The following is a 26847-nucleotide window of genomic DNA, read 5'->3' on the forward strand; positions in this document are numbered from 1 at the left end:
GGCTATTTCAGGAATGCCAGAGAGAGGGACGTTGATCAGAGCTGAACTAAGAGCATGGCCTTGCTCAACTGGAGCAAGAGGATGAGAACATACAGGCCATCAGCAAACCAGGAGGTGCTGAAAATGTTATAAAAATCCTCAGAAAGAAAAACCCAAATAATTTTGCATCCCCACAAACCCTGCCTTTCAAGGTCAAACAGTACCCATCTCTCAAACACACAGAGATCAATACAAGCTGATCGTTACCAACATGGGCTTGACAACTTTTCTATTCAGTGGGAACAAATATGGGAGCTTTTTTCACTTATGGACAGAGTTTGGTGGTGGATGTGGCAGTGTTGGGTTAACGGCTTGACTTGATGATCTTAAAAGTCTTTTCCAACTTAAATGATTTTGTAATTCTGTGAATGAGGGGTCAGAATGGAAGAAGACTGAGAGAACAACATGCTAGTTTAGTGGCAATGTCTGTCCTCAGTCTTTACATTTACTCAGAGCCATTAAGCATCTAGAGGCAGAGGAGCCTGTGGGGTTATGCCAGTCACAGGCATGTTTGCAGCAGCAGGATCCACCAACCCCCCATGATGACCCTGCCCTAGTGACTCCTGCCCACTGCCCAGAGCAGCAGCCCTAGTTTCTTCAGGGCTAGCAACCCACACCAGGAGTCATGCCTCCAAATAAGAAAATGGCTTGTGAAGACAAGGTTGTTGCTGTTTTTTTCCAAAAATGTGGATGTTTCTTCTTGTTTGTTGTCTTCCTCTGCTGTTCAAAGAACATCCTCTAAATTCCCAGCTTATCTTTATCCATGCACAACTCACCCCTATTCACTCGTGTTCTAAAAATGAGCTTTAACGTCAGTGTTTATCCAGTCTGTGTTTAAAGTTATATTTTCTGAGTTCTTTAATCACCTCACATTAGGTAGGCTCTTCATTTCTTTGATCATACTCATATCCCTTCTCTGGACCTGACCCAGTTTGCATTCAGCCTTCACAGAGCAACTGGAAATGTACACAGCCTTCCAAGCAAGTACTCACCGTGCCTTAGTACAGTAAAATTTCCTCATCTCTGCTACAAATACTTTGTCCAACGTGTAACGTTGGATGACATCTATCTTTTTCACAGCTGCATCATACCATCTGCTCACAGTTATCCTACACATCACTAATAGACCCTTGGTTTTCCCCCAGCTCTCTCACTTTCCCTCCATCTCTCTCACTTTCCCCAATAAGCTTCCAGCTGCAGCTGAACTTTTTGCTTATTTATCATGCACACAGCCATGCCATTTTGAACTATCTGATTCCCATCTGTATTATTCCTTAAGGACATCCAAGCTTTTCCTGCTGAATGACTCTGAAGAGCCTCTGATGATGCTTCCTAGCTTTGTGTCATTAGGAAACATCACCAGCAAAATCTCACTTTTTAATACTCAGAGCATTCTTTGATGTGTTGAATAGCTTCCATTTTGAGACTACTCTGTACTAACAGCTTCCCTGCAGACCAGTAGCTCTGCTTTCAACATTCTGGTTATTTTCCTGTAGTCTGTTTATTAGTTCTCAAAGGGTATTTTGGAAGATGGAAGAAGTCCACGTGAGTTCAAGGAGAGGCAGGACAAGAACTTGAGAGATCCATTTCAGCTTATTAAACAGCTAAAATATAATAGCAAATCCACTGGAAAAAAAAAAAGGAAGAAAAATAGGATATGATACTTGCTTGCACTGCTCCAACGAGGAGATATGAATCCCTCAGCTGCAGAGGAGAACTCATCCTGAGATCTCAATGCCTGTTTTTTAGCCCTAATACTTAGTACTGCCCAAAGAAGAGCACAAAGAAATAACTGAACACTTTCAGGCAGAGAGAAATCAGGACAGAAAAAGCAGAGCAGCTCCTGAATCATGCTTGAAGTCTCAGCTTCCATCTGATAAAGCAAGCTCATAAAGCTGTACAGAAAACACAGAATTAAAGCATGATTTCAGAGTGTCTGAAGCAGGAGCTCAGCTGCAAGAGCAATGCTATTTCTCCAAGCACTCACTTGAATATTTATTGATGGTACACTGAGCAGAAATAGAAACTCTTTCAGCAGTCAAAGTCTTTGCAAAAGAAGCAGAAAGAGTATTATTACAAAAAAGTTATGCCTTCTAATCTGCCAGTCAGTTGCTCTCAATAGTGGATATTAAGTTGTTACCAACTTCACTCTCATTAAAATGTTTTTGAAATGGGATCAATGCTGCCTATACAGTACAAGTTTCTTAAATCATTAGTTTCACCATAACTCTACAGTTCCCCATTGCCACGAGGAATGCCTTAAGTCGCCACATTACATATTATATTGGAGCTAGCGAACTTGGCAGCAGCAGTTCTGCTGTATTCACTGGTTTGTATTCTAACCTCGAATAACAATTATGTATTTCCGACTAAGCAGCTGAAAAGCTGCAGGGCTGAGCTGAACCTGTGGCCCTGGAATGGTTCACTAAGGACAACCAGAGATTGCTGTGTACACAGCACGCATTGCTCAAGGAAGATGACTGCTCATGGTTCCCATGATGTACGCCAAAGTGACATTGCCTTTCCGCTCCAGGGGCATTGCCTGCCTGACTCAAAGCGAGGGTGACTGCACTGCAAACATGCCTCTGCTCACAGAGGCTGCAATATAAGCACTGCAGCAGGGAACAGGCAAGCAGAAGAGAAGAAAAACGTCATTGTTGGATACAAGAGAAGCCACGACCAGGAACGGAAAAAGCCTCCTGCCCTTTTGCCTCAGTACTGAGTCATACATATTCCTGTTTTCCAAGGCAACAGCAAGTATGAAAACTGCTGTGGATTTCATGTAGAAAACCCACACTCGCCTCTCTCTGCGCATGCCAAAGCACTTCCCTGCCATCACTGCTCAGGGCAAAAGCAGAAGTCAAGCAGGGAGATCTCTCAGCTCACCACGAAGTGGGTTCTCAGCAGACCTCTCTCCTGTCCCGAAACAGTCTCACCTCTGCAACGAAGCCCAGTGAGCATACAACCACCAGCTGATTTACTAGAGACACAGGTTATTAATTGTGGTTGTTTATATTGATTTTTTTCCCTAAGTTTCTCCATTTACTGCCCAAACTGGACACGCAGTGCTGCTCTGCAGTGTTACCTGTCTCAGCTGGCTATGTTTCAGTGGCAAATAAAGCAGTATCTAGTCATCTGGTGCTTTGGCAAAGCATTGTCATTAAAGAGGCTATTAAGGTACCCTCTAAAACTACCCACTTGCAGCAGTGCCACAGCATAAGGTTGGCAGGCGTAGGGCTCTGGTGCAACCCAAGAGAGGGCCTGAGCACCCACATCCCAATAAGCACCTAGAGAAGCTGGAAAGAGGAGGGAAAAGATGACAGTTAAGGGAGAGTCATTGACAACTTCTACTAAAAAGTGTCCATTATGCAGGCTTGTAACTAAATCCTGGGGACCCCATCTGCCCCTTGTGCTTTTAACCTGCTGGCTCTCAGGTGGAGTGGCTGTTTTTCACTTTTCATCTGTATCATCTCCAGTAATGATGCTGTTAGCTAAGGGACAAGGTCTATACATAAACAGCTAAGTGACATAAACTTTAATCATCACCATGACACCTCACACAGTGCAGACTGCACATTCCCACCCACAATCATCAGTGTGTGACCTGCTCATTCAGAAGGGATCCGTGGTTAATGTAGATCACAGGCTGAACTTGAGTAATAGCGGCATTTTGCTCTGAAGCAGGCAAGAAGTATGTAGGGCTGTACGAATTAGGCATGTCATATGCAAGATGTGAAGTAATCATTCCTCTCTGCCCAAGCCTGGCACCTGCCTCACCATGGACATGTCCTATATGGACCAACTGGTGAGAGCCCAAGTTCCAATCAAGGAATACCAGAAAGAAGTAAACTGCAAAGCAAGAGGATTAGTTCCCTTTAGAAAACGTGGGAGTATGTGAAGGCGGTTCTGAAATGTATAAAAGGTTGCTGCCAAGAGCAAGTGCATAAGCTGTTCTCCACACCCCTGACAGTAGGAACAGGCTCCCTGCTGGGCAGCCAGGGAAGTTTAGGTTAGGCATCAGGTATAACAGACAAAAGTAGCCATTCATTATTCCACCACAGCAGTCAGGATGTAAGACTGGTTTTCTTAGTATTTTGCGTGGTCTTGTCTGTCTCAGAAGCTCTTTGCCTTACTTATGTGCAGGCATGCATGTTAGTTTGCATTGCCCATTAGTGTCAGAAATTGGAAATATTCTCTTTCTCTGATTTTGCTGCTGAAGAAATGCTTACCTTATGGCCTTGGCCAAACCTGTGTGTCATGGCATCAAGAGATATGAATAGAGGGAAAGAACTGGACTGCTAAGATGTGGGAAGCAGCAGATAACATCCCAGTCACTGGGAGCTTCAAGAGAGATAAAATGAAGAAACATAAGCACAGCCCAAGTCCATTATGCCTGATCAGGGAGATGTGATTATATGGTTTCTGGATGTCTTATTCTTGTATGATTCCTATTGACTCAGAGAAGCAGGAAGCCTCTAATGCAGGGCTAAAGCTTACAGCAGCTTATTCTGCGAGACAGAATACCTGGAAGAACAGAAACACACTCCTGGAAAGACACAGCAAACCTACAGGTGTAGCCTGAGAGTGGAAAAGCAGCCCATGCCAGCTGATCTGGCAGCTAATCCACCTGGCTGTTAAAAACATACTCCAGGATTTTTTTTTTTTTCCTAAATAGAATATGCTTAATCACCACCTTTCAGCCAATGGATGCATCTTCCTTTCACTCAACAGAGAACAAACTTCTCATGATTTTGGCTTCGTTGAAGATGACTCTTTACCCCAGATGAGAACCTTTCTAAACTTCTCTCTGATTTTTATTGATCTCTTCCCATATAATAGCGCAGATCCTCATTTAGCTGTTCTCAAGGTCTCCTTGACAGGTCAGCCCTTGATTGTACCTTTTGGCTGTACGTTTAATTGGCACAAAGAGTCTAATCTGCAAGGCCCAGCTGCTTTGTGGCCAGTTGTGCAAGGTCCACCTCCTCCAAAGACACATTCAACCAACAGGCAGCTATCCTGTAGGAAGGCAGGCAGGCAGGTTCCCAGAGCCAGAAATGTTAAGTACATGCCTGTTGACTGCAGACAAGAATTTTGCCTGAGTTAGAGAAACACCCATAGCAAAATAAATGCTACAGGGATAAAGGGGATCTGTGTGTGGGAAGAAAAGCTGGCAGAGGCAAAGCCTGGGCACAGGCTACAGGGCAGGTCAAGAAGGCAAAGATGGTCACAGGGGATGCTTGATAAACACGGCAAGCTTAGATCATGTGGGACAGACTGAAATCGGGCTCAGTCTCACCTGAAGCAGATCAAAGAGCTGGGGCACGTGGCTCTGTTGGCTTCGCAATGCAGAGGAACAACTAGAAATAGTGGTGTGAGGCTCTGGCACTGCACAGAAGACTACTGAGAAACATTCAGCAAAGAGGTCCTTAACAACAAAAAAACAAGGTCATGAGTCTCCAGACACATTCCAATCAGGGGAACAAGTGCATGCCAGGATGGAAGGAGCCCTGAAGGAGCACTCAGGAGCTCTGTAATGTACGAGGATACACAGAGCCTTGGCTCGGGCATAACAATAAGCAGTGACGGTGACTCAGAGAGCTCTTTTGTTGGCTGGACATGGGAGAGGGGCAAGGAGAGGCAGAGGAATGGTGGGGCAGGAAGCCACTGAGGAAGGACTGACTGCTCAGAGCATGTTCCTGGAAAAACAGAAACATGCTTTTCATCTCCATGATGTACTTCCATCTCTGGACAATTCTGAAGTCTGTGCTTTCAATGCACACCTAAGAAAGCATTCTATCTTGTGCAGAAACCCAGCATGTGCCTCAAAACACACAGCAAGAAAAACAGACAACCAGCTAAATGGAGATGGGGAGGAAGGCTAGCAAGGCAGAGCGTGTGAGATACAACAGTCCAAGCCAGAACTGCAGAATCATAAAATTGATTTGGTTGAAAAAGATCTTGAAGATCATTAAGTCCTCACATTGCCAAGCCCATCACTAAACCATGTCTCTCAGCACCTCATCTACACAGGTTTTGAATATCTCCAGAGATAAGGAACCCACCACCTCCCCTGGGCAGCCTGTGCCAGCGTCTAACAACCCTCTCAATTAAAAAGTTGCTCCTAATCTCCAATCTAAACATTCCCTGGCATAACTTGAACCCATTTCACTCATTACTTGGGAGAAGAGATTGATCTCCACCTCATTATAACCTCCTTTCAGGCAGTTGCAGGGAGTGATCATGTCTCAGCAAAGAAGACGAGTGCCTGCTCTGCTCTCCCGCATTCTCAGTGCAATGCGGGAACAAACTCTCACCATGATATTCTAACAGGATCTGCTCTACATCCCTGCAGACATCTGCCAGAATTAGTAATCCCACTTCAGAGAAGGTGAAGGGTGGAGCACCAAACAGCACTTGTGACCTTTTTAGCATTTTTTCCATGCCTGCTACTTTCACAGCAACTTTCTGTATCAGCTTAAAATAAATCCAGCCCTTCTGAAAGTAAAGTACTCAGAGATTGCAGAAGCACCTGGCCCTTCCTCTGCAACAGCAGAAACCAGCACAGATGTATTTGGGGATGCAAATGTGAAGACCAAAGAGCTACAGAGGGGGATTAATGTTATAGTTCTAAACCTCAGCATCTGAAAGAGGTCCTGTCTATGACACTGTTGCTTTCAGAGAAAAAAAAGGTAGGCCCCAGCATCGTCCCCAAGTCTGCAGCCAGAAGACATCTCAGCTCCACTTTTCTTCTGTGTGTGAGGCTCCATGTAACACTAAGGAGTGCTCCACTGTCACAGAGGGTAACTTCTCCTACATCTCATATTAGACCAGGTAAGAGTGAAGCCACATCACTTCTCTGCAAGAGGGAGCATCTCTGTCTTCAGATGGGACTTCCTAGAGCATGAGCCTTCCAAGAAGCACTTCTACGAGCTCTAGGCTTCATGCATTCAGTAAGATCTGCTGCTTTCCAGTGTGGTCTCCTGTTTTCCAGCACACAGCAGGGGCTGATGCCGCTGCTGCAAGAGAGAAAATGAATCGTCGACCTAGCACAGGACTTGACCAACAACAGGGAAAGCCCAGCTTGAGGGAAACGAACTGCAGCTTCCAGCTCTTGAGTGGGACGGTGCATCCTGCACTGGCTGTGTAGATTAAGGAATATTTCTCCCCAGCAACCCCTGTGGTGTGGTCCAGTTTTCACAGAATCATAGAATGGTGGGCATTGGAAGTGACCTCTAGAAATCATCCAGCCCAACTCCCTGCTAAAGCAGGTTCCCCACGATCATGGGATGCAGAAATAGGCCCAGGTGGGTTTGGGAACCTCCAGAGAAGGAGACTCCACATCATTCCTAGGCAGTCTGTACCAGGGCTCCCTCACCTGAACAGCAAAAAAGTTCCTCCTCGTGTTCAAGTGGAACTTCCTGTATTCCAGCTTGTGCCTGATACCCTTTGTCCTCTCACTGGGCACTACAGAAAAAGACCCGGCCCCATCCTCTCAACACCTGCCCTTTCATATTGATATGCATTAATAAGGTCCCCCTTCAGCCTTCTCGAGGCTGAACAGCCGCAGATCTCACAGCCTTGTCTCTTAAGAGAGATGTTCCAGTCCCCTCAGCGTCTTTGTAGCCTTTTTGTAGCACTTTTACTTCAGTTATAGGCACTGACCACATCATCAAAAGGGCAGGATTTTGGAATAACTTTTGTGTTTGTATGGATAAGAAAAATGTCCAGAGCTACAGTTGTTAATTCAATGTCTAAATTTAATATATCTTCCTCAGCTAAACTAACTTCCAGTTGCTAGTCCTCAGGACAAACACAACACAGAGCCAGAATTTCCACATATGCCATAGCTACAGCCCAAGACTTTATTAGCTCTGGCCACTGTCGGGGACCTGGCAGCAGGCTACATTAAATCTCACGTTAACCCCTCCAGGAATTTCCCGTACCTCTCATTATACCTAGTGATAATACCCAGAACAAACCGTGAAAGCCCAGTAGCAAATAACCTAATTAGAAGTGAGTCTCACATCCTCATGGTGGCCAGCCCATCTGCTGAACTTGGGGGCAAGTGTCCTCTGTGGTCAACAGGCAACAAGAAGAGGAAAACATGGGGAGCCCTGAAGGACTCCCTCCAGCTGCCTCCTCCCAAGGGTCCAAGGCTGCTCTCCGTGGAAGATTCCCAATACTTTGGCTGAAACCACTTCAGCATTTGGGCAGGGCTTGGTGTTATTTTTAACACTTGCTCGCATAACTCTTTGGATGAATCCTGGGAAGAGCTTGTCACCAAAATAGTATACTGTGGGCACTATTTATACACCCACTGGCAGCACAGCAGGGTATGCTAAGAAGGGAAAGCTAGAGGACCACCCCCTTCCCTCCTTGCAGCTTAGCAACTTGGGATATATAGAGGGAGCCTAAACCATGGGTTTTTGTTTGGGCTAGTCCTCTGAAACACACCAATCACCTTCAGAAGGCCTAAAAGCCTTGTTTGTCCTGTTCAGGAGACTGTTGTCCGCATGGGAGGGATGCCCAGGCACAGCAAGCTGTACAAGGAGAAGATGGATGGCTACGTGTACAGGGGCAGGCACATCCCAGCTGCTGTGGACTGAAAAGGGAACAGTTGTGCCTAAACACCAGCCAGGTCTGAAGACAATGCTGCTGCCCTCCCATTTGATCTGCCCTTGGCAACTGCAGAAAAATCCATCAAGAGCAGGGTTTCTTGGTCATCACCTCTTTTCCCCACACAGCCCCAGTAAAGGTGTGCAGCTATGAGGGAAGGTGAAGCATTAAATGCTATTGAGGATTGCTGAAAAGAAGGCACCAGACTAACAAGACTGACTCTCCTTCATTCCTTGGGAGAACAGCAGCTTCAAGCCTTTCCATATCAAACCAGCTTGCCCTAAGGGACTGAAGGGGGAAAAAAAACCCCATCAGGGACTACCCAGGGAAAGGAGGCTCTTTCCTGTCTAATTTCTGGGGTAATAACAACTTCCCTAAGGCAATTTTCTGCCTATTGAACTGTCCCAAGACACGTTCAGACTGCTCTCAACTTTCACATCTCCTTGAGAAGCAGGTGATATGACCTGCAGAACATGCACAGGATGCTGCACAAGAACTGAGAAGACAGACAGGCTCTGGAGGACCAGCGCACCATCCTAAAGTAGAAACGGAGCCAGAGTTTGATTTTCCAGAATGGAAGTAAAAAGAAAATGGATATACGTATTTTCTTTCCCTGTAGCAGAGGCTACAGCCTAAGCAGCATACTGACTGTTCTTCAGAGCTACAAAACAACCCAAAATAAAACCACAAACATGCTACTAATTGAAGCATGCTCTGCAGGCAAGGGCAGGACTGGCCACATTACTTTTAGCAGGACAAATGGAAAGGATCAGCTCCTACCTTGCCAGATAAAATCTCCCCAGCTTGTGGGCTCAGCTCACTGCAGCTGGAAGCTGGGTGCGGTGCAACGGCACAAAAGCAGTAGGGAGAATATAGCACACAGAGCCAGCGACAATCCAGAGCAAACCCAGCCTGTTCCCTCAGCTGGGTTTGAGGGGGACAAACCAGCTCAGCGATCAGCTGCGGGGAGTCTCTGCAGGCAGCTCCCTGGCTGCTGCTGGATGGCGGGTGAGATGCAACATGACAAGGCACTTCTTCCAGAGAGGAGATGGCTGAAGGATTTCTCCTGCTGCCAGTGACCTGTCCCTCCCCGGGCACAGCGCTGCCAGGGTGGTGGGCTCACTCACAGAGCATGTGAGCGGGCTGCAGGCTGCTGGCAATGCACGGGCCAGATTGCTAATGAAAGCCCCAGTGTAAATACAGATTCACTCTGGAGAGGAGTATGGCAGAAATGCAGCTCATGTTACAGAGAGCCATTTACAGCAAGCTCAGAAAGAAGCGAGCGTGATGGGGCTGTGCGGGCTGACGCCACGGCCTGTCTGTTCAGGCGGGGAAGGGGCTGGGAAGGCAGCTGCCTGCCAGGGGAAGCCATGGGGTGAAGTGATCCCTACCAGCAAGAGGAGACCCTCAGCTCCACACTCTCCATCAGCATCTACAACTCCATATGCCTTCTAGCACCTGCTAGCAGTAATGCAAACCCAAGCCATTTTTCATCCTAGGTCCCACCTGGGACAGCCCCAGCCCCACACATTCCTTGGTGCACAGCACTACAGCAGCCCATCATACCTGGAAGGAAAGCTGATCAGAGCATTGTGCCTTCCCTGTGTGTGAACAGCTCATTGTGCAGGAGGCCATTCCCATTGTCCAGGCCCTCCCTTCATGCTCAGGGGCTCTACATCTTTGGGACTTTCTCCAGTTCACTGCCTTTGCCACAGCCTGCTAGGATTATTCTTTCTCTGCTTTTTCAGGATAACTTGCAAGCTGCACTGCTACTGGATTTGCACTGAAAAAGGAAGACTAGCTCAGCAAAGCAGCAATGTGTCAGTGGGTTTGGAGGCTTTGCCTCCATTGTGCTCACAACTGGAAGCAGCAGTAAGTGAGTTTTGATGGCTGCTGCCCATTAAATAACAACTGAAAGACCTCAGCAAGAGGCTGAGAAGTAGCTGCCTCAAGATGCTCAAGATACCACAGCAGGCATAGCCTATTTTCAGTAAGCCTGGTTCCAGACATGCATAGAGCTCATACCAGTGACCTCTAGGTGCCACTAGTGACAAAAAGCAGGGAGTTCATCTAGTTCTGAAGCATCTGAGGTGTGTTCTGCAGAGGCTGGGGGACTTTGAAAAAAACTGTTGCCTAGCCTCAAAAGAAAAAGCGTGAGAACAGTTGACTTTGCCTAATTGCACAAGAAAGTGCTGTTAAAAATCTAGCTTCAAGGAGAGCACAGGGACCTTAAAGTAATCTGGTACCAGGTGCAGCTCCTTGGGTCTGTCTGAGACAAAACACAGGCACTACTTCATCACCAAGCGTTTGTCAACATGGGCAAGAAGACTCCAGACATGGGGCTGCTTCTCCAAACATCATGAGCCTTCATGACTTATTCCTGCGTGGTTACAAACTGGAAATGGTCTCTCCTAGGGTGAAGTGACCATACTTGCAGGCTGGTTCTCTGCCAAGCGAGAAAACACTGAAGCTGTATCTTCTACCAAATTCCTCCTTTAGCCAAACTGGTCTCGGCCAGGGAATGGCTAACCACCAGATGATCCCCAAGGCTATAAACCCATTTACAACGAAGAGTGTTTAGATCAAGGCTGAAATAAGGCTCACCACATCTGCAACAACAGCAATCCTGTCAAGGCACAAGTGAGAGCCCTGCAGCATCCACAGCCCCCCAGGAGCATAAACATCCTCATCTGGGGAACCCTGTCTATGATCTCCCCTCTTTGCTTTTTGACCACACCTGGAGAGATGGAGGAAAGTGACACTCACAGAAAGTGGGGTTTAGCAATCTGTACAATCTGGCCTAGCCTCAGTTTAGGAACTGCTCTTCCCTGCAAGCACTGCTCTACCTCAGCCTGACCCACTGTCTACATTCATGGTTCACTGGAGGAATCCGGCCATCACAGGAGAGGATGGGCACAGTTGGTACCAATTCACAGGAGTTTACTTTTCCAGCTCAGCTGCATAAAGCCTCAAGCAGATCACCTCCCTGTTTGGTGCCTCAGTTTCCCCTCCCTGTGAAATAAGGATCACAACACTTACCAAGTTGCTGCAGATGTTGTGACGTTAACTTCATTGAGAGATGCTGGCAGTCTGCAAACAGTAACGAGCATTCTGCGAGATTCTCTTTCCACCCATAAAGCAGAGACTTATTGTAGCCTTCCCAGGCATACAAGCAACTGCACCCAGCTTTCTTCACCCTCACCACGGCAGGTGGGCTGAAAAGACAGGGATGCCCATTATCCCCAAAAGCAGGAGCTTCAATCCCAATACCAGCTGTGGCCAGGCCATCTACCAGGTAGGAATATGACGCACCAGCCCAACCTCAGCCGAGCTGTCAAGGCAGCGGAAGGGCTGGGGCTACATCGCTCTGGAATTCCAACAACGCACGAACACCCGGTCAGCCTGCACCAGGAATGACTCCTCCCTGCCCCGGACCAGGCTGAATCACTGGAAATACCAAAACAACGATGAGGTCACGTTCCCAGAGCAAGGAACTGGAGCCAGATATAGCTGTGTGGAGAAGCGTGCTAAAAAGGGACTCGGTGTACAGGCTGGAGGCTCTGGCAGACAGGCACCCCACGCACTTGTGTCGATTAAAAACAGCTTTAGACTGACAGGAGACTTTGGGTTTTTTTTTTTTTCCTCTGCAAGGAACAGGGAACTGGTCAGAAAAACAAAGGCTTTTAATCTCAATGAAAAAGGCACAAACATTAGAGCTCATAGGTGTATAGATTGGGGTTCAAAGAATCTGGTAGAGGTAAAATTATGACTGGATTCTTTGTCCAGTGTTCCCAAAATCTCACTATGTCCAGGTTTAAGCAGTTAAGAATTCCTCTCCAGCAAGATAAATGTCAGATAAAAATCATGTGCCGGTTGCTACTGTCTGATTTTGCTGATTTGGGCTTTGCTACAGCTTCAGCCAGCTTTCCTTCAACAAAAAATCTTGATTTGGTAAGTTTTCAAGAGGATGAGCAGCAAGTAACAGTGACTTCCACTACTGCTCTTAAAAAGAGCATCTAAGGCACTCTGTTAACAGTAAACAGACTTTTTGAGGCAGTGTGCAGTCCCAGCCTTCCTCAGTTCTCAGTGGAGGGAGACTGGAGACATTTAGTTATTTAGACTGTGAAGGAAATTGCAACATGGGACTTGGAAAGGATAAAGGAATTCACAACAGAATTCACAGTAGCCTGCTCATTCCCCTCTCCGTAGGATGGGACATTTGGATGGATAACAATAATGACCACAGTTACATGAACACGAGGCTTTAAGAATCCAGATTTTGTTCCATCAGGACAATAAACCAGAAGCAAAGAAGGAACAAGGACAGGACCAAACAGCTAACACCAAGCACCTCACCTGGCTGGCTGGGCAGCAGCCATTGAGCTGGCATACTCTACAACAACCAAAACACTGAGCTGATGGGCTGTGCCTGCACCAGTCCCCTTCTCCTGCAAGTGTTTTCAGATTTGCTAACAAAAGATGTAAAGACAATCTCTGTTGACCTGTGTGTAAACTCCCATGGGACAGTCATTAGACCAGAAGCGTTCAAAATCAAAGCAGTTCATTTTCACCCCACATTTTCAGTGTTTGAGTGCATTCTCGTTACATGAACCACCATACTGGGTCACAACAAGAATTCTTCTGGTCTAGTGCCCATCCTTAACATTTTGGCACCAGCATATACATATAGTATATGTATAGAGCATACAGTGATCTTCTAAGGACACCTTCTTCCAGCCTGCACAACCATCAGTCAAAGAACTTCCAGAGTTAGCACTGATCATCATATTTAACAACCACTGAAACTCATCTCTGCCATTGAGGTGTCTGGTTCCTTTTGGAATCTGTGTGTATTTTCAGCCTTCATGCCATCTCATAGCAACATGTTCTGCAAATCAACTGTGTTGAAAAAGGACTTCCTTTACCTCCAGCCTAATGAATAATTTTGCTGGATGTGCTTCCTCTGTGTCGTGAGAAACAGTAAAGCTGGGTAAGGTTATTCCCTACTCAACTTGTCTCCACTGTACACTATTTTATAGGCCTTTACTCTTTCCCACTATTTTCTACTTTTCTTTCTCTTCCTACAGAAGCTATCTCAGCCTTTTAATGACCCTCATTTGCCCTTTCTGTATCATGTCAAGTTCTGTGCTGCTCTTTTTGAGACAGTGTGACCAGATGGTACGTGGCAGGGCTCACATGACTGTGTACCTAAGTATGCAGAACTTATTCTAGTGTTTTTTGATCTATTTATTTCTAATATGAAGTCTGCCTTTTTGGCTGTAGCTGAACATTGAGCTGATGTGCTCATGCTAATAGTTTTGCAGGACACTTCTGTAATTCTCTGGGCAGATTTCAAACCAACTACCTCAACTTAGAATCATCAGAAAATTATATTCTTTGCTCTATCTTTCAAATGATAGCTAGATGTGTTGCACAGCATGTATTCCACAGAGATCCCTGTAGGATGCAGGCGCGGTAGGTACCAGAGCTTTGATGCAATGCTAAGTGTGGCATTTGATAAGCAATGCTCTAAGCACAGTGACCAGGAATGCTGTTTCAGTGGGGTATCCCACCACAGCCTGATGCAAGGGACTGTAGAGCTCTAATGCTCAGGTGTGCAACTGAACTCGTGCTGACACAGAGCCACACACAGGTAGACACCTCCACTAGATGCTTCACAGGCTTTGGAAGGCACAATCTCAACACTGTGGGTATGGTACCACAACTACTACAGCAGTAGGATGGCCACACTCCGTATCACGTTGCAGGGGTGAGACTGGCAGCACATCAAACTTGCACTCACACACAACCACCTGAACCAATGTCTTGCCCTGGCACTCCTCAAGGGTCCTGGTGCAGTTTGAACCTGTCATTGTGAAATCAGCCAACAAGAGGTTTTTCTCATGAAGGCCATGAAAAAGTGACCCAAGAGACAACACCACCATAGTGCATAGTTTTCTGCAAAGCAATTGAACCAGCTGAGAGCATCCTAAGGCAGTGTTCTCCAAGCAGCCTCTGCAGGTTGTGCCTGACAGATGCTGGTGTCAGCAGAAAGTCTGTGACAGCAGCCCAAGAGCTGTCCATGAAGAGACTGTTCAGACAGAAGCAGCCCTGCGGAAGACACTGTGACCAGCTCCCCCTACTCCCGATCTCTAGCAATGTGGTTAGCACCACTAATGCCACTTTATAGAGGTGCTTTCAACAACAGTGGCTGAAGATGAGCCAGCACTGTGCCCAGGTGGCTAAGGCCAACAGCACCCTGGCTTATATCAGAAATACTGTGGCCAGCAGCATCAGGGCAGTGATTGTGCCCCTGCACTCAGCACTGGTGAGGCCTCACCTCGAGCGCTGTGTTCAGTGTTGAGCCTGTCGCTACAAGAAGGACACTGAGGTGCTGGAGTGTGTCCAGAGACAGGCACTGCAGCTGGTGAAGGGTCTGGGGCACAAGTCTGATGAGGAGCAGCTGAGGGAGCTGGGGGTGTTTAGTCTGGAGAAGAGGAGGCTGAGAGGAGACATGATCACTCTGCAACGACCTGAAATGAGGTTGTAGTGAGGTGGAGGTTGATCTCTTCTCTCCAGTAACAAGAACAAACAGCCTCAAGTTGTGTCAGGGGAGGTTTAGACTGAAGATTAGGAAAAACTTCATCACTGAGAGGGTTGTTAGACACTGGAACAGGTTGCTCAGGGAGGTAGTAGAGTCTCCATCCCTGGAGATATTTAAAAGCCAGGTAGATGAGATGCTGAGGAACATGGTTTAGTGGTGGGCTTTGCAGTGTATGGTTAGTGATTGGACTTGACAATCCTAAAGGTCTTTTCCAACCAAAATGATTCTGTGAGACAAACAGCTGTCCTCTGTGACCAAGTGAGTCACTTATTCTTTCCCTCGTTTTCAGACCCTGAAGGTCCTGTACACCAAGTGGGCAAACCCCAGAGTTTTTTTATTTCCCTCCCTACTGGCCTCAACTGACTAGAGACCTGTTAAGAAAAGAAAGCTTTAACCATAACTGTGATTTAGTGTGACCACCATTCTGCCAAGGAACCCTAGAAGAACCTGTCAGTGCTGGGTGATGGACACACACTCCCCAATCCAGGGCAAGGCTTAAAAGGCTACAAAGGTGCTTAGCAAATACCCACCCTGATTACAACAGACATGAACTGTGGAAATCAATATTCAAGACAAAGGTGGGAAGGGAAAGGGGAGAACCTATGGGATTCTGATGAGCAGCAAATACCACAAGCAAAAGCCCAAGTGGGCTTCGTGTTCCAGAATCAGAGGAACAGAGACCCACAGCCAATAAAAACCTCAGAAAACACCCTGCTATGTGCTACCCAAGGCTTCGATGAGGAACTGGGAATTAAGTTTTCAGTGGAAAATAGGTTGCATAAGGCCAAGCAGAATTAAGATAACCAACCTCTCTGAACATCTGGGAGAGACTGAGCAAGCAGGTAAAACTTGTCCCAGACAAGTTTACTCCGACGAACTGCAAGCTGATCTGGGAAGCCAGCAGAATCTAAGGCCTGGCCCAGCTTCTGCACAGCTTACCACAGGAAAAAGGATCCTGCAGCTACAACTACAGGTATTATCTTAATTTCATTTATTCCCAGAGCCCAAAGGTATCTTTGCCACACAGCAGCTTGTTGGCAGGGGTGAAGGAGGCACTTCACCTGTCCCTTATCTGTTCACATGAAATTTTGCCTGCAATTCTTGCAGAAAGACAGAAAAAAGGTTTCAGTGAGCCTAACGTCTGTGTGAGTAATATTTCCTGGTCTGGGATATTACATTCTCCAGATCACATAAAAAAAAGAACAGATGTATTCCTTCACAGTGTCCATTGAACACTGCCCAGTCACCAGCTCCAACAACTCATCCAAAAGGCAATACAGCCAAGCCAACGAGATGCCAACCAGGCATCCTGCACAGGAAAAAGTGTCAGACAGCATCTGCTGCCACAGCAGAAACTGAACCTGAAGCAGAATTGCAGGCAGAACACTGGGCAACCATAAACCAGGCTTGTACCTTTTGAATATTCTACACTCCCTTATCCACAGCCTGAAGGTTTTTGAGAGATGATTGCCATGAGGTAAGGAAGCCTCTGAAGCAGCTGTTGTAGGTGTTGCTGTCTAAGCTCAAAGGATATAAACCCACTGCTGCCAGCAAAAGGTCACCAGACTGGAACCTGGCCCAGCTTCTATTAAACACATGAACTCAGAGACTTTCAGACTATAATTTTTTAACATGAGAGTACAAATTAGTTTTCTAAATACAGACCTGCTCTCTGGCCTGGATGCCTGTGGGGCTGATGGAGGGTAGCACTCTACTCCAGACAACACAAAAGACTTCAGTTTAAAATCCAGGGCAGCTACTGACTCTCTGAGTCACCTTGGTCTGCGTACTTCAGACCCCAGCTCCCTCCTGAATGAGAAGGTACTGAACCTCCCTGCTTCTTAGCGGAGGGAGAACGCAATAAAGCTTAAAAGATCCACAGATCTCTGTCATAAATCCCAGACTTACAGGAGGCAAACAGTGTTGCTCATTGTGTACAAAAGCCAGGCTTCTTTTACGAAGTGCCTAATATGGATGTGGAAACAGGATGCAGCCAGTAACAAAAACATTGGCCTTCCCTTGAGACAAGGCACTGCAATCAGATGGTGCCTTGTTTGTAGGGTCATGCATAAGGCTGGACATTGCACTTATAGGTCTGCCCCAGCACTGCCTTCAGGTCTAGGAATAACCACTGTCACTGTGAAAATAAGCAATTCAGCAGCACAGCCCTCACCGAGGCACAGAGAGCTCCCCAAAAGCCAGGCACAATAGTTCCATAGAACCTATGAAAAGCCAGTGGCTGGATTGTATGTTTTCTTAATTCAGAGGAAACCTGTCTCAGCTCAGATTTCCTGTAACATCTCTTTGGTGTTTGGGGGGGGGGGGGGGGGGGGGGAGCAGGGGGGTGCTGGAAAAGGCCAGATCCATTTATAGCAGAGAAGAGTCTGCCAGAAGGCTCAGGGCTGTGCGGAAAGGCAGGGAGCTGACAGCTCGGTACAGCCAGCTCCACCCAGCTAAGAGACAGGCTGGGGAAAGGGATGGGGGTCCGAAACCACTTCCCTCCAAGCTGGGAGTCATGGGAGAGAGAATGCTCCTCTGCAGTGCCACACAGAGAAAAACACTGTCTGCCTCTGAGTGAATTATAAAAAGTAGGGCAGCAGAAGACCAGCTTTGGAAAAACTGAAGAGTATCTGAGCTGCAGATACAGCCAGAAGCACCCGCAGGTCAGGGCCAGGCTGCAAGGCTCTGTGTCCCTCTTCTGATCCTGACCCTCCCTGCAGCCAAACCAGTCCTCTACCACCAGGACAGGGCTAGAAGTGGCAGCTGAGGCTTGCCTTTGTTAGGAGGAACGACAGCCCCCTCACTCCAGCATATTTACATTGGCTGACATATCAGTAGATGCAGTTACAAGGCTTTGCCAGCACTTGAGAAAAAAGCTTTGCCCCTGAGGACAAGGCACCAGATTAAAGCATCAATATGCACAGATTTATGCTATGATGATTTCAGCTCCTCCCTACATTATCAGGGATGAGACAGTGAGAGGTATTTATTTAGCTAACACAGTTGAGCTAATGATTGTGCATATTCACAGTAAAGTGGGGGAATATATCCATGAAACAGTTAGGGGTCACAGAGATGGCGAGGCTCTAAGAAAAGCAAATACAGCCTAGATAAGACAGTGAAATACCAGTGCTGTTGTTTAGGCACTGATGACATGGGCATCACACAAAAAAAAATCTGGTTGTCCCTCATGTAAAAATGATAAAGTCAAATGAACAGGTGCAGAAAGGGCCTGGGGGAAACAGAAAACCTATCAAACAAGAAGAAACTTAAGAGCCTGGCTTGTTTAGCCTAGCCAAATGTAGGCAGAGAGTAGATAGGATTGCTCTCTAAATATATCACAGGAGACAAACAAAACTGCTGAAGCAAAAGGATAATGCTGGCATGACAACAGGAGAATAAATGCACTGTGAACACGTTTAGGCTGAAAATTAGAGGGGAGGAAAAAAAAGTCAAGCATCAGAACAGGAAGCTTTATCTGGAATGGCTGGTTTTAGGATTTAGATTTATCAGTGGTCTGATGAGGTTATATAGGACACAGCATCTCTGTCCACTGAGATCCAAGAGGTCTCTTATGCTCCTGTTTTTGTTCCCAGATGGTAATTAGCATGGGTCATTTTTCAGATTTCTCCATCCTCTCTTACAAGAGACTTTGTTGAGGATCATTCCAGTTGCAGTACCTAGGGCTAACATGCCATACTCCTTTACCCTCTCATTCCCTGAGAGCTGCTTGTGAGTAGTGACTTCCAGACTACAGGCCAGTGGAAGGAAGCTGTGTGGATGCACACCCATGAAGTGAGAAACAGCTGGCAGCCTAGCGGGGATCCAGGTGTTGCAGTTAAGTCAGGTAAAACACCCCTGAGCCGCCCAAAAACACTTTGACATACCTCTGCCCTAAAGCACCTGACGGCCCACACCATTAACTGCAGAGGTTGCTCTGTGTCACCCCATTGGATTTTGGGGAGAGATGAGATGAGATGCTCTAAGCCCACTTCTGCTACAGTGTAAGAAAAATAACCACATCATCACCAGTTATCATCATTGTTGATCCTGAAATTTCTTCCCAGCTGGGCTGGCAACTTGCTACAGCAGAACACAGTGTTCAACCCATGAACTTTTACAGATAATGAGGAAAAAAAGGGAAGGGACGACATTCCCGAACCCTACATTTCTGAGATTTCTGGGATTTTTTAGGCGTCTCTCAAAGACAAGCTCTTCCTAAGAGACTGAATTACCGTCTTCAGACATTACGCAACCGACGACCCACGTCCCACACCGCCGAGCCGATCTCCCTGCCTGCCCCCGCCGCGGCAGCTGCCCCCCTTGCTGGGCAGGCACGACCCCCCAGCCCCCCCTTACCGTTGTGGGTTCTGCGGCACCGCTCCGCTGTTTACAGCCGCCCGACGGGGCGGGATCTCGGTGCTGCCCGCCTCCCCCCCGCCCCGCGCCCGCCCGCAGCCCTTGTCCTCTGTCTAGCGGTGTCTGACGTCGCCTCTGGAGCTATCTTCGATAGGATCCGAAGTTCGGGAACTGGATTGTTTCCCAAATCACGACAGGGGGTGAAAAGCATGGCCATCTCCTATCCATCCTCCCACAGATGATCCTCCCGTTTTAGGAGGTCCAAGGAGCAGTACAGACGTCTGGTTATAAACTCCTTTAGTCAATTGGCAGACTGGCAAGGAATGTCATCCCAATATCTTTATTTTTTCTTTTTTTTTTGTAAAAAAAATTTACAAAATCGGGAGTGATGCAGGTCAGACATCACTGCCAGCTGATATGTTTCAAACACAGCTGATCTCATCAAACTGCTGAAATATTTGTGTCTGGCACAAGTTCACCAACAGCTGTTATCCCCTGCACGTGCTATGCAGCATTTGCAAAAATCCCCTTCAGCCAGAAGGTGAGTGCTTTGCACGTAAACCATATGAGTGACCCAGTCTCAGAGTCGCCTTGCACTGTCAGCAAACGGTCTGCCTCTGCTGCTCTGCATCACATCCCTGCTGCTCTCTATCCCTGCTGCATTACATGCTAGGGATGTTTTTGATAGGACTGAGTCCACAGGCCAGTCTGGGTGTCATGGGCATATCTGTTAGCTGCATAAATTCTCCTTTTTTTTTTCCCTGTAGCCCCAGGGAGGCAGACTGTGGAAAACAGAATCCTCATCAGAAAGCCATGATCATCTCTGCAAAGTGAATGGTAAATCAGAGGGCTGTGACAATCACTATCACAGAGGTTTCCTCAGTTGGGGTACAGGTTCTCGCTTTACTCAGGTATCTCCTTGCACGGGAGATCACTGGATTAGAAATTGCTCCTTCCCTAACAAGCAGCTCCTGGCTCCAGTCCCAGCTCCAGTTTTGCACTGGCTCTGTTGAAATTCAATACCACAGTTTTCAACAAGCCTCCTAAAGCAGCAGGTGCAATAGACAGGTTTGTGGTGTTTGTTTTGGTTTTTTTTTTTCCTCTGTCTTGTGTTAAACTCAGGGAGATGAAACCTTCTATTAGACCTTAAACAGTCTTACACAGTTAACTGCTGAAATGGGGAGCAGGCAGCAAGGTGTTACACACAGACTGTAACGGGACATGGTTGGCCTGTTGCCACCCTACATTGCCTCTCCTGATAGCTCAGAGACTCAGGGCAGAGAGCTCTCAATACATACCAGATGGTTACTGTGCAAAATAAACCCCAATTCAAAACAAGGAAGGAGTTTAAACTTGTATAAAAGAACTAAAAAAATAAAGCAGCCAGTGCTGCTAAGTCCTCTGCACAAAAAAGTTCCATTTAGACAGCTCAGTGGTGCTGGCAGGACAGACTGTCACGCTGCCACACTGGCCTTCCAGCCAGTAACCCTGCTGATTATAGAGCTGGTGGAACAAAACAGTGAGCAAATCCCAGTCCCTTAGGATCACTGTGTCTTTGGCTGTGTCTGTGCCTCTTAGGTCCCTCTGCTGGCAGCCAGACTGATAGGATTTTCCTGTCTCTGCAACTCATGATTGGCATACAAACTGTTTCCAACTAAAATATTAGCCAGCATGGAGAAACTGCAGATGTTAACAAGTTCCTCTGAAAACTGACCACAGTACTCAGCAGGGAGGGTGAAGGAGACACAGGGTCATGCTGCATCCCTTGCACTGAGTGGCAGCACTGTGGGATGAATGAGCAGGACATCTTGTGCTAACCATGAAAGAGTGTCTCTGCCTCCCATACTCTGTGTGGATTCTCCATCAAGTCAGATGTGCATTTCCCCCAGTCTGTTACTGTGGGAGAGACACCCAGGTGCTGGCAGCTCAGAGGCATGACAGAGGCTTCTCAGGGACAGATTTTATGGTTTGATCCATACGGGAGCCTGGGCTTCTTCTGCCTTTTTATTTTAGGTCTAAATGAAATGGCTGGTGTCCAGCTACAAAACCTGAGAGAGCTCTGAGGACAATGATCTTTCACAAGAGTAGATTTGAAATGCAGATAAAACAGGGCAGGAAACAGGGCAGGCTGATGAACGTCAAGTCCTTGTCCCTTGACCAACTAAGGGTTTCTCTGAGCTTGCAGTACTTCCCGACTGCAGATGCAGGAAGAGGGTGGTGTTTGGGCACTGGCCATCTCTTGAGAAACTGGATTAACTGTTAGTTTGGAAGGAAGTTATTTCCAACTCATGCCTTCCAAAGTGCTTGTGTACAGTCAAAAGGCTACAAAATCATACATATTACAAAGATTGGCGATTTGGGGTTGTGTGGCTGGGCATAAGGCACACTGGGGGTCAATACTGTCACCCCAGTAAAAGGTCCCAGAGTGGATTCATGATAGAAACAAAGGCACATAAATCAGAAAGACACTGCCAATTCAACCTTTTCCTCAGCCTGGACTTCTCTTTGCTCTGAGGTATGTAGTTAAAGGAAGAAAAAATAAAATAGAGTTACAAACAATCTCAGGGAGCTGAGATGTTCCAGGGAGGCCCTCTAGGATGCTATACAACAGCTCAAATTCACCCTGCCTGCCTTCCCTGGCAGCAGCACATATCTTTGGAAAAGAAGCTGGAGTCAGAGGGTGCATGTGGGTGAAAGGAAAGGCCTAAGTCCTTAATTTGGTAGCCCAGAGGACAGAGGTCTGGGCGGCCACCACCTTTGCAGGGAGTACAGGCTACTCTCCTAATGGCCCTTTATTTTGCTTCACTTTGGTTTTTTGCCTTTTTCTTTTCTTTTCTTTCTTTCTTTTTTTTTCTTTCTTTCTTTCTTTCTTTCTTTCTTTCTTTCTTTCTTTCTTTCTTTCTTTCTTTCTTTCTTTCTTTCTTTCTTTCTTTTCTTTCTCTCTTTCTCTCTTTCTTTCTTTCTTTCTTTCTCTCTCTCTTTCTCTCTTTCTTTTACAGTCCTTTGTGTTTATATTTGTCACTATTTGGTGAAAACGTTCCCGTTGTGGCAAAAGGTGACTTTGGCCGCATGTTTCTCCCAGACATGATGAGTGCTCCAAAGCCATGCTGATGGGAGAAGGCATAGCCAGAGCGGCGGGTGCTGGTCCGGCGCAGGCGTCTCTTGGGCGAGGGTGGAGGCGGGCGCTTTTTGGCTTCTTTGATCTTGAGCAGGACCTGAAATCAGAAAATAAGGTTGGAAAAATGGGAGTTACACTGTTATTCACAAGCAGGATAAAAGAGGAGAAAAGAAAGGGAAAAAGAAGGAAGGGTCCAAAGCCAAAAAAGGCTGACAAAACAGGGAAGTGACAGGAGAGGTTGCAGAGAGGGAACTGAACTGGCAGCACTGGATGGCATCCTGGTAAAAGGAAAAGGCAGTCTTATTCAAAATGCATTCATGAGAGTGTAAGTTGTGGGAAGGGATTATTTCAGTGTACCATTCTGTGATACCTCCACTGGGGTATTACTGCAGCCCTTTCAGGAGCTTCAGTCAAGTGATCCGGAATGTGAAAGTCACCTCAACAATAGTTAGAAGTCCAGAAACAAATAAGAAAACATTTTAAAAATTGGCTTGCTTAATCTAGAAAACAGACAACCAAAAGGGATCTCCAATATGTAAAAGCTTTTTATGATGAGAATGGTGTTCAATAGATTCTCATATTTAATGGCAGGAGGGAATGAAATAATGTACCTTATTTGCAGGCCGTGAGCTCTTTGCTCTCACACAGCCACCAAGATCATCGACAGACAAGCATTCTTTTCAGAAAGGGGCTGCCAAAGGTGGGAAGACAGTGCTGAGTGCCAGCAGCTTGGCAGAATCCCCAGCCACTGGACCTCTGTCATTCCTGTAGGTACTTGGCCTCTCTAAGCAGCATGTCTGTGTTTCACTTCTGCCAGTACAGCAGGAAACTCAAACACTCCTCTTCTGTGACAACTCACTTCCCAGAAGAGGAGAAAAGTGATTTTGCACTAGAGAGAGATGATCAACCCAAGATGTGTGGCTGGGATTCTAAAAGGTAAACTCAGCCCATTTTTATACACCTGAATTGCCTCCAACTGTGCGCTGAGGACCTCACTTTCTGGTACTCTTCTCTAGCACCCACCTAGCCCCTCTGCAAGGGCTGAGAATTACACAGAATCACATACGGGTTGGAAGAGACCTGTGAAGATCATCTAGTCCACCTTGGCCCTTCTAAAGCATGGCCACCTTAATCAGGTCACACAGCAACATATCTGGGTGGGTACTGAAAAAATCCAGAGGACACTCCACACCCTCCCTGGGCAGCCTGTGCCAGGGCTCCCTCACCTGAACAGCAAAGAAGTTTTTCCTTAAGTGAAACTTTTTGTGTTTCAGCTTTTGTCCATTAATCCTTGTCCTGTCACCGGACACTGCAGAAAAAAGTGTCACCACATCCCCTTGACATGCAGCTTTAAAGTACTCGTAAGTATTAATGAGGTCATCCCTCAATCTCTTCTCCAGACTAAACAGCCCCAGTTCCCACAGCCTTTCCTCATAAGGAAGATGCTCCAGTCCCCTCAGCATCTTGGTGGCCCTGCACTGGACTTTCTCCAGCAGTTCTCTGTCCCTCTTGAGCTGGGGAGCCCAGAACTGGACACAGGACTCCAGATGAGGCCTCACCAGGGCAGAGAAGAGGGGGAGCAGAACCTCCCTTGACCTGCTGCCCACACTCTTCTTGATGCATCCCAGGATACTATTGGCCTGACAAGTCCCAGGTCCCTCTCCCACAGCGCTGCTCTCCAGCAGGTCAATCCCCAGCCTGTACTGGTACACAGGGTTGTTCCTTCCCAGGTGTAGGTCTCTGCATTTGCCCTCGTTGAATCTCAGGAGGTTCCTCTCTGCCCAACTCTCAAGCTGGTGGAGATCCCGCTGAATGGCAGCACAGCCTCTGGTGAATCAGCCAGAATTCCCCTGCATTCATTCAATCAACAAGTCCTGGAGCACCTGGGGAGCTTCACAGGCATCCCAAGGATGATCAAGTCATCCTTCATCAGAGTCCTGAGGTGCATGCCCTCGGGGCTGTGATCACAGACACTGGTTTCTGGCAGCTCGGTGCAGGAAGGGGAAGCCAGCACCAGGTGGCAGCAGTCTTTAGCAGATGCTGTTGTTTGAAAGCCATCCCCGGGAGCCGTGTTAGTGCTAATCTTGAGGGATCTGTTGGCTGTAGCGAGCTGTGTGCTCTCTGCCCACTCCATCTCTCCCAGTCTCTCCTTGCACTAGTGACATCCTATCCCTTGGGCTGGGAGGGCAGCTAGTCTCAGTAGGGGTGTATAACCATTAACTGCAAACCCCCAATAAATTCTGAAGCAAAAAAGCCCTCCTCAGCAAACATGTTTGCTGTGTGGAGGGTGAAGAGCTGTGGTCTGCTGGGTTAAAAACTGTACAGCCACAGCACAGGAGGAAAGACTGACCCCTTTGCCACTGACTGACAGCATTTAAACCGTGCACCCAAAAATAGTGTAGCTTCATTGCCCCAGTGCAAACTAATCCACATCTCAATACCCTTAGCCTTGGTCCCAGCTGCAGATGGTTTGAACTGTGCCAAAGCACAAATTCAATCCTCCTCAAGGGACTAGAGGACAGATGAATGGCAGCACTTGCACAAGCAGGGACATAGCCCATGCAATGTGGCTCCATGGGAATCTTAGGAGGGAATAAGCAGGATTTCTGGTTTAATAACTTATCTCCTTACTTTATCGATGGGAGTTGGCTTTAGCTCAGCCTTCAGGAATCGAAAGCCAACTACAGGCAGTACACAGAGGGTGATGCTGAGGAAGATTGCTAGCCACACATTTGGTTGACTGAGGGTGTTTCGAGCCGTACCTGAAAAACAAAAGTGTAATTAAAACTATAACAGCAGCATGTCTCACCATCATTCACCTCAGCCTTTCACTCTCTGTGGTTCCAAAGCACTTGGCAAACAGACCAAAGTATAAAGGACATCCTGTGTCCAGCAGTGAAATCTACTTCTCGTGGAGAGGAGAGTAATGCCAATATGAGTGAGATGGGTAACGAAAAGTGCAACATCCAGACACCACTGCAGCAACAGCTGCAGGAGAGAAGGATATCAGAGTGGATGCCTCATCTCTTTACAAAGAGCCATTGCAATGCAAAAAAGAATGATGTCAGGAGACTTTCAGCAGCAGCAGTCCAGCCCTCTAACCTTTTGTCAGGACTCTAGTGCGAAAGGAGGACCACTATATTTTACTTTCCAGCACCATTTCCTCAAGTATATGGAGGACTGACTGGATGATAGGATCACAGCCCTTGACAAGAGAAGCATCTGGGTGTCTGTGCAAGCACAGCATAGCCTAATAGGTGCCTTGTCAGAGAAACTGCCATGCGCTGCCATTGATACCACAGCTTTCTTTGAAACCGAAGGGCTCACTTCTGTCTCCTCCAAAACTGAAGGAATGTGAGATAGAACAGTCTGCAAAACCCTCATTATATGGCTTAATGATGCTGCTGTTGGCAGAGATGTTGATGAACGTTTTCTTTTCAGTTAGCAGAATTCTGCTGTAATACTACTCCACTGAAATGAAAGTAAACAAGGTATCTAGTCCAGACTAGAAATACTTTCCTTAAAAGTCCCTTTGGACTGAGCCTTTATTAAGCAGTCCTCAGCACTAAGACTAATTTCACCTACACAGTACCAACAGAGCAGCAGATAGAGATACCCCTGTCGGGTGAGTTACTACCTGACTTTGGAAACTGAACGGATGCTTTCTCTTCTCTCGCTTAGCATTTTGGATGCTAAAAGCCATCTTACAGTGGGTGTGACCATCTGCTTGGAAAAGACATTGCAACAACTGACCTGCATCTGAGATATTTCTAAATTGGCCAAATGCAGTGAAGATGGGCAGAACAAGTCTTGGCTTAATGATTTGTCCAGAATTAAAGGCATTGGTTAATACTCCAATCTGAGACTTGAAACAAAATGCATTGATATTTCAAAAGCAGAGTTTCATAGCAATGCTATATCAATACTGGTGATGGATGCACGGAGCTGTTAAGAAACATCTGAATTACTTTGTTAAGCTTTCATATTCCTCCTGGTCAAAATCTCTGGAGACAAACTAATTTTTCTGTTATCCTTCACTTTTTGCATGTATTGAGAAATGTAGAGTAACTCCAAAGACCTGGTCACCACCACATTTTTTTTTTGTTTCTTG

General features: G+C 46.8%; 2 protein-coding genes across 8 annotated transcripts in view; both read right to left on the reverse strand.

The window, feature by feature from the left end:
- Positions 1–19698, reverse strand: part of RUSC2 (RUN and SH3 domain containing 2) — a 62622-nt gene extending 42924 nt beyond the window's left edge. For 4 of the 6 annotated variants that reach the window (XM_062018450.1, XM_062018452.1, XM_062018446.1 and 1 more), the window contains exons 1-2: positions 19619–19698; positions 11695–11870 (exon numbers count right to left, since the gene is read on the reverse strand). The gene's annotated coding sequence lies outside the window, so the exon portion shown is untranslated. The remainder of the gene's footprint in view (positions 1–11694; positions 11871–19618) is intronic. The other 2 variants (XM_062018449.1, XM_062018448.1) reach the window with 2 other exon arrangements.
- Positions 19699–22574: 2876 nt separating this feature from the next.
- The window catches only part of LOC104557438 (phospholipid-transporting ATPase ID), a 73327-nt gene continuing 69054 nt past the window's right edge, over positions 22575–26847 (reverse strand). The window contains exons 27-28 of one of the 2 annotated variants that reach the window (XM_062019075.1): positions 25368–25498; positions 22575–22833 (exon numbers count right to left, since the gene is read on the reverse strand). In XM_062019075.1, coding sequence (XP_061875059.1) covers positions 22612–22833; positions 25368–25498 — 353 coding nt within the window. In that variant the 3' untranslated portion in view covers positions 22575–22611. Of the gene's footprint in view, positions 22834–25367; positions 25499–26847 lie in introns of those variants that run through there. The other variant, XM_062019077.1, reaches the window with a different exon arrangement.

Source organism: Colius striatus, chromosome Z (genome assembly GCF_028858725.1).
Source record: "Colius striatus isolate bColStr4 chromosome Z, bColStr4.1.hap1, whole genome shotgun sequence".
Lineage (NCBI taxonomy): Eukaryota > Metazoa > Chordata > Aves > Coliiformes > Coliidae > Colius > Colius striatus.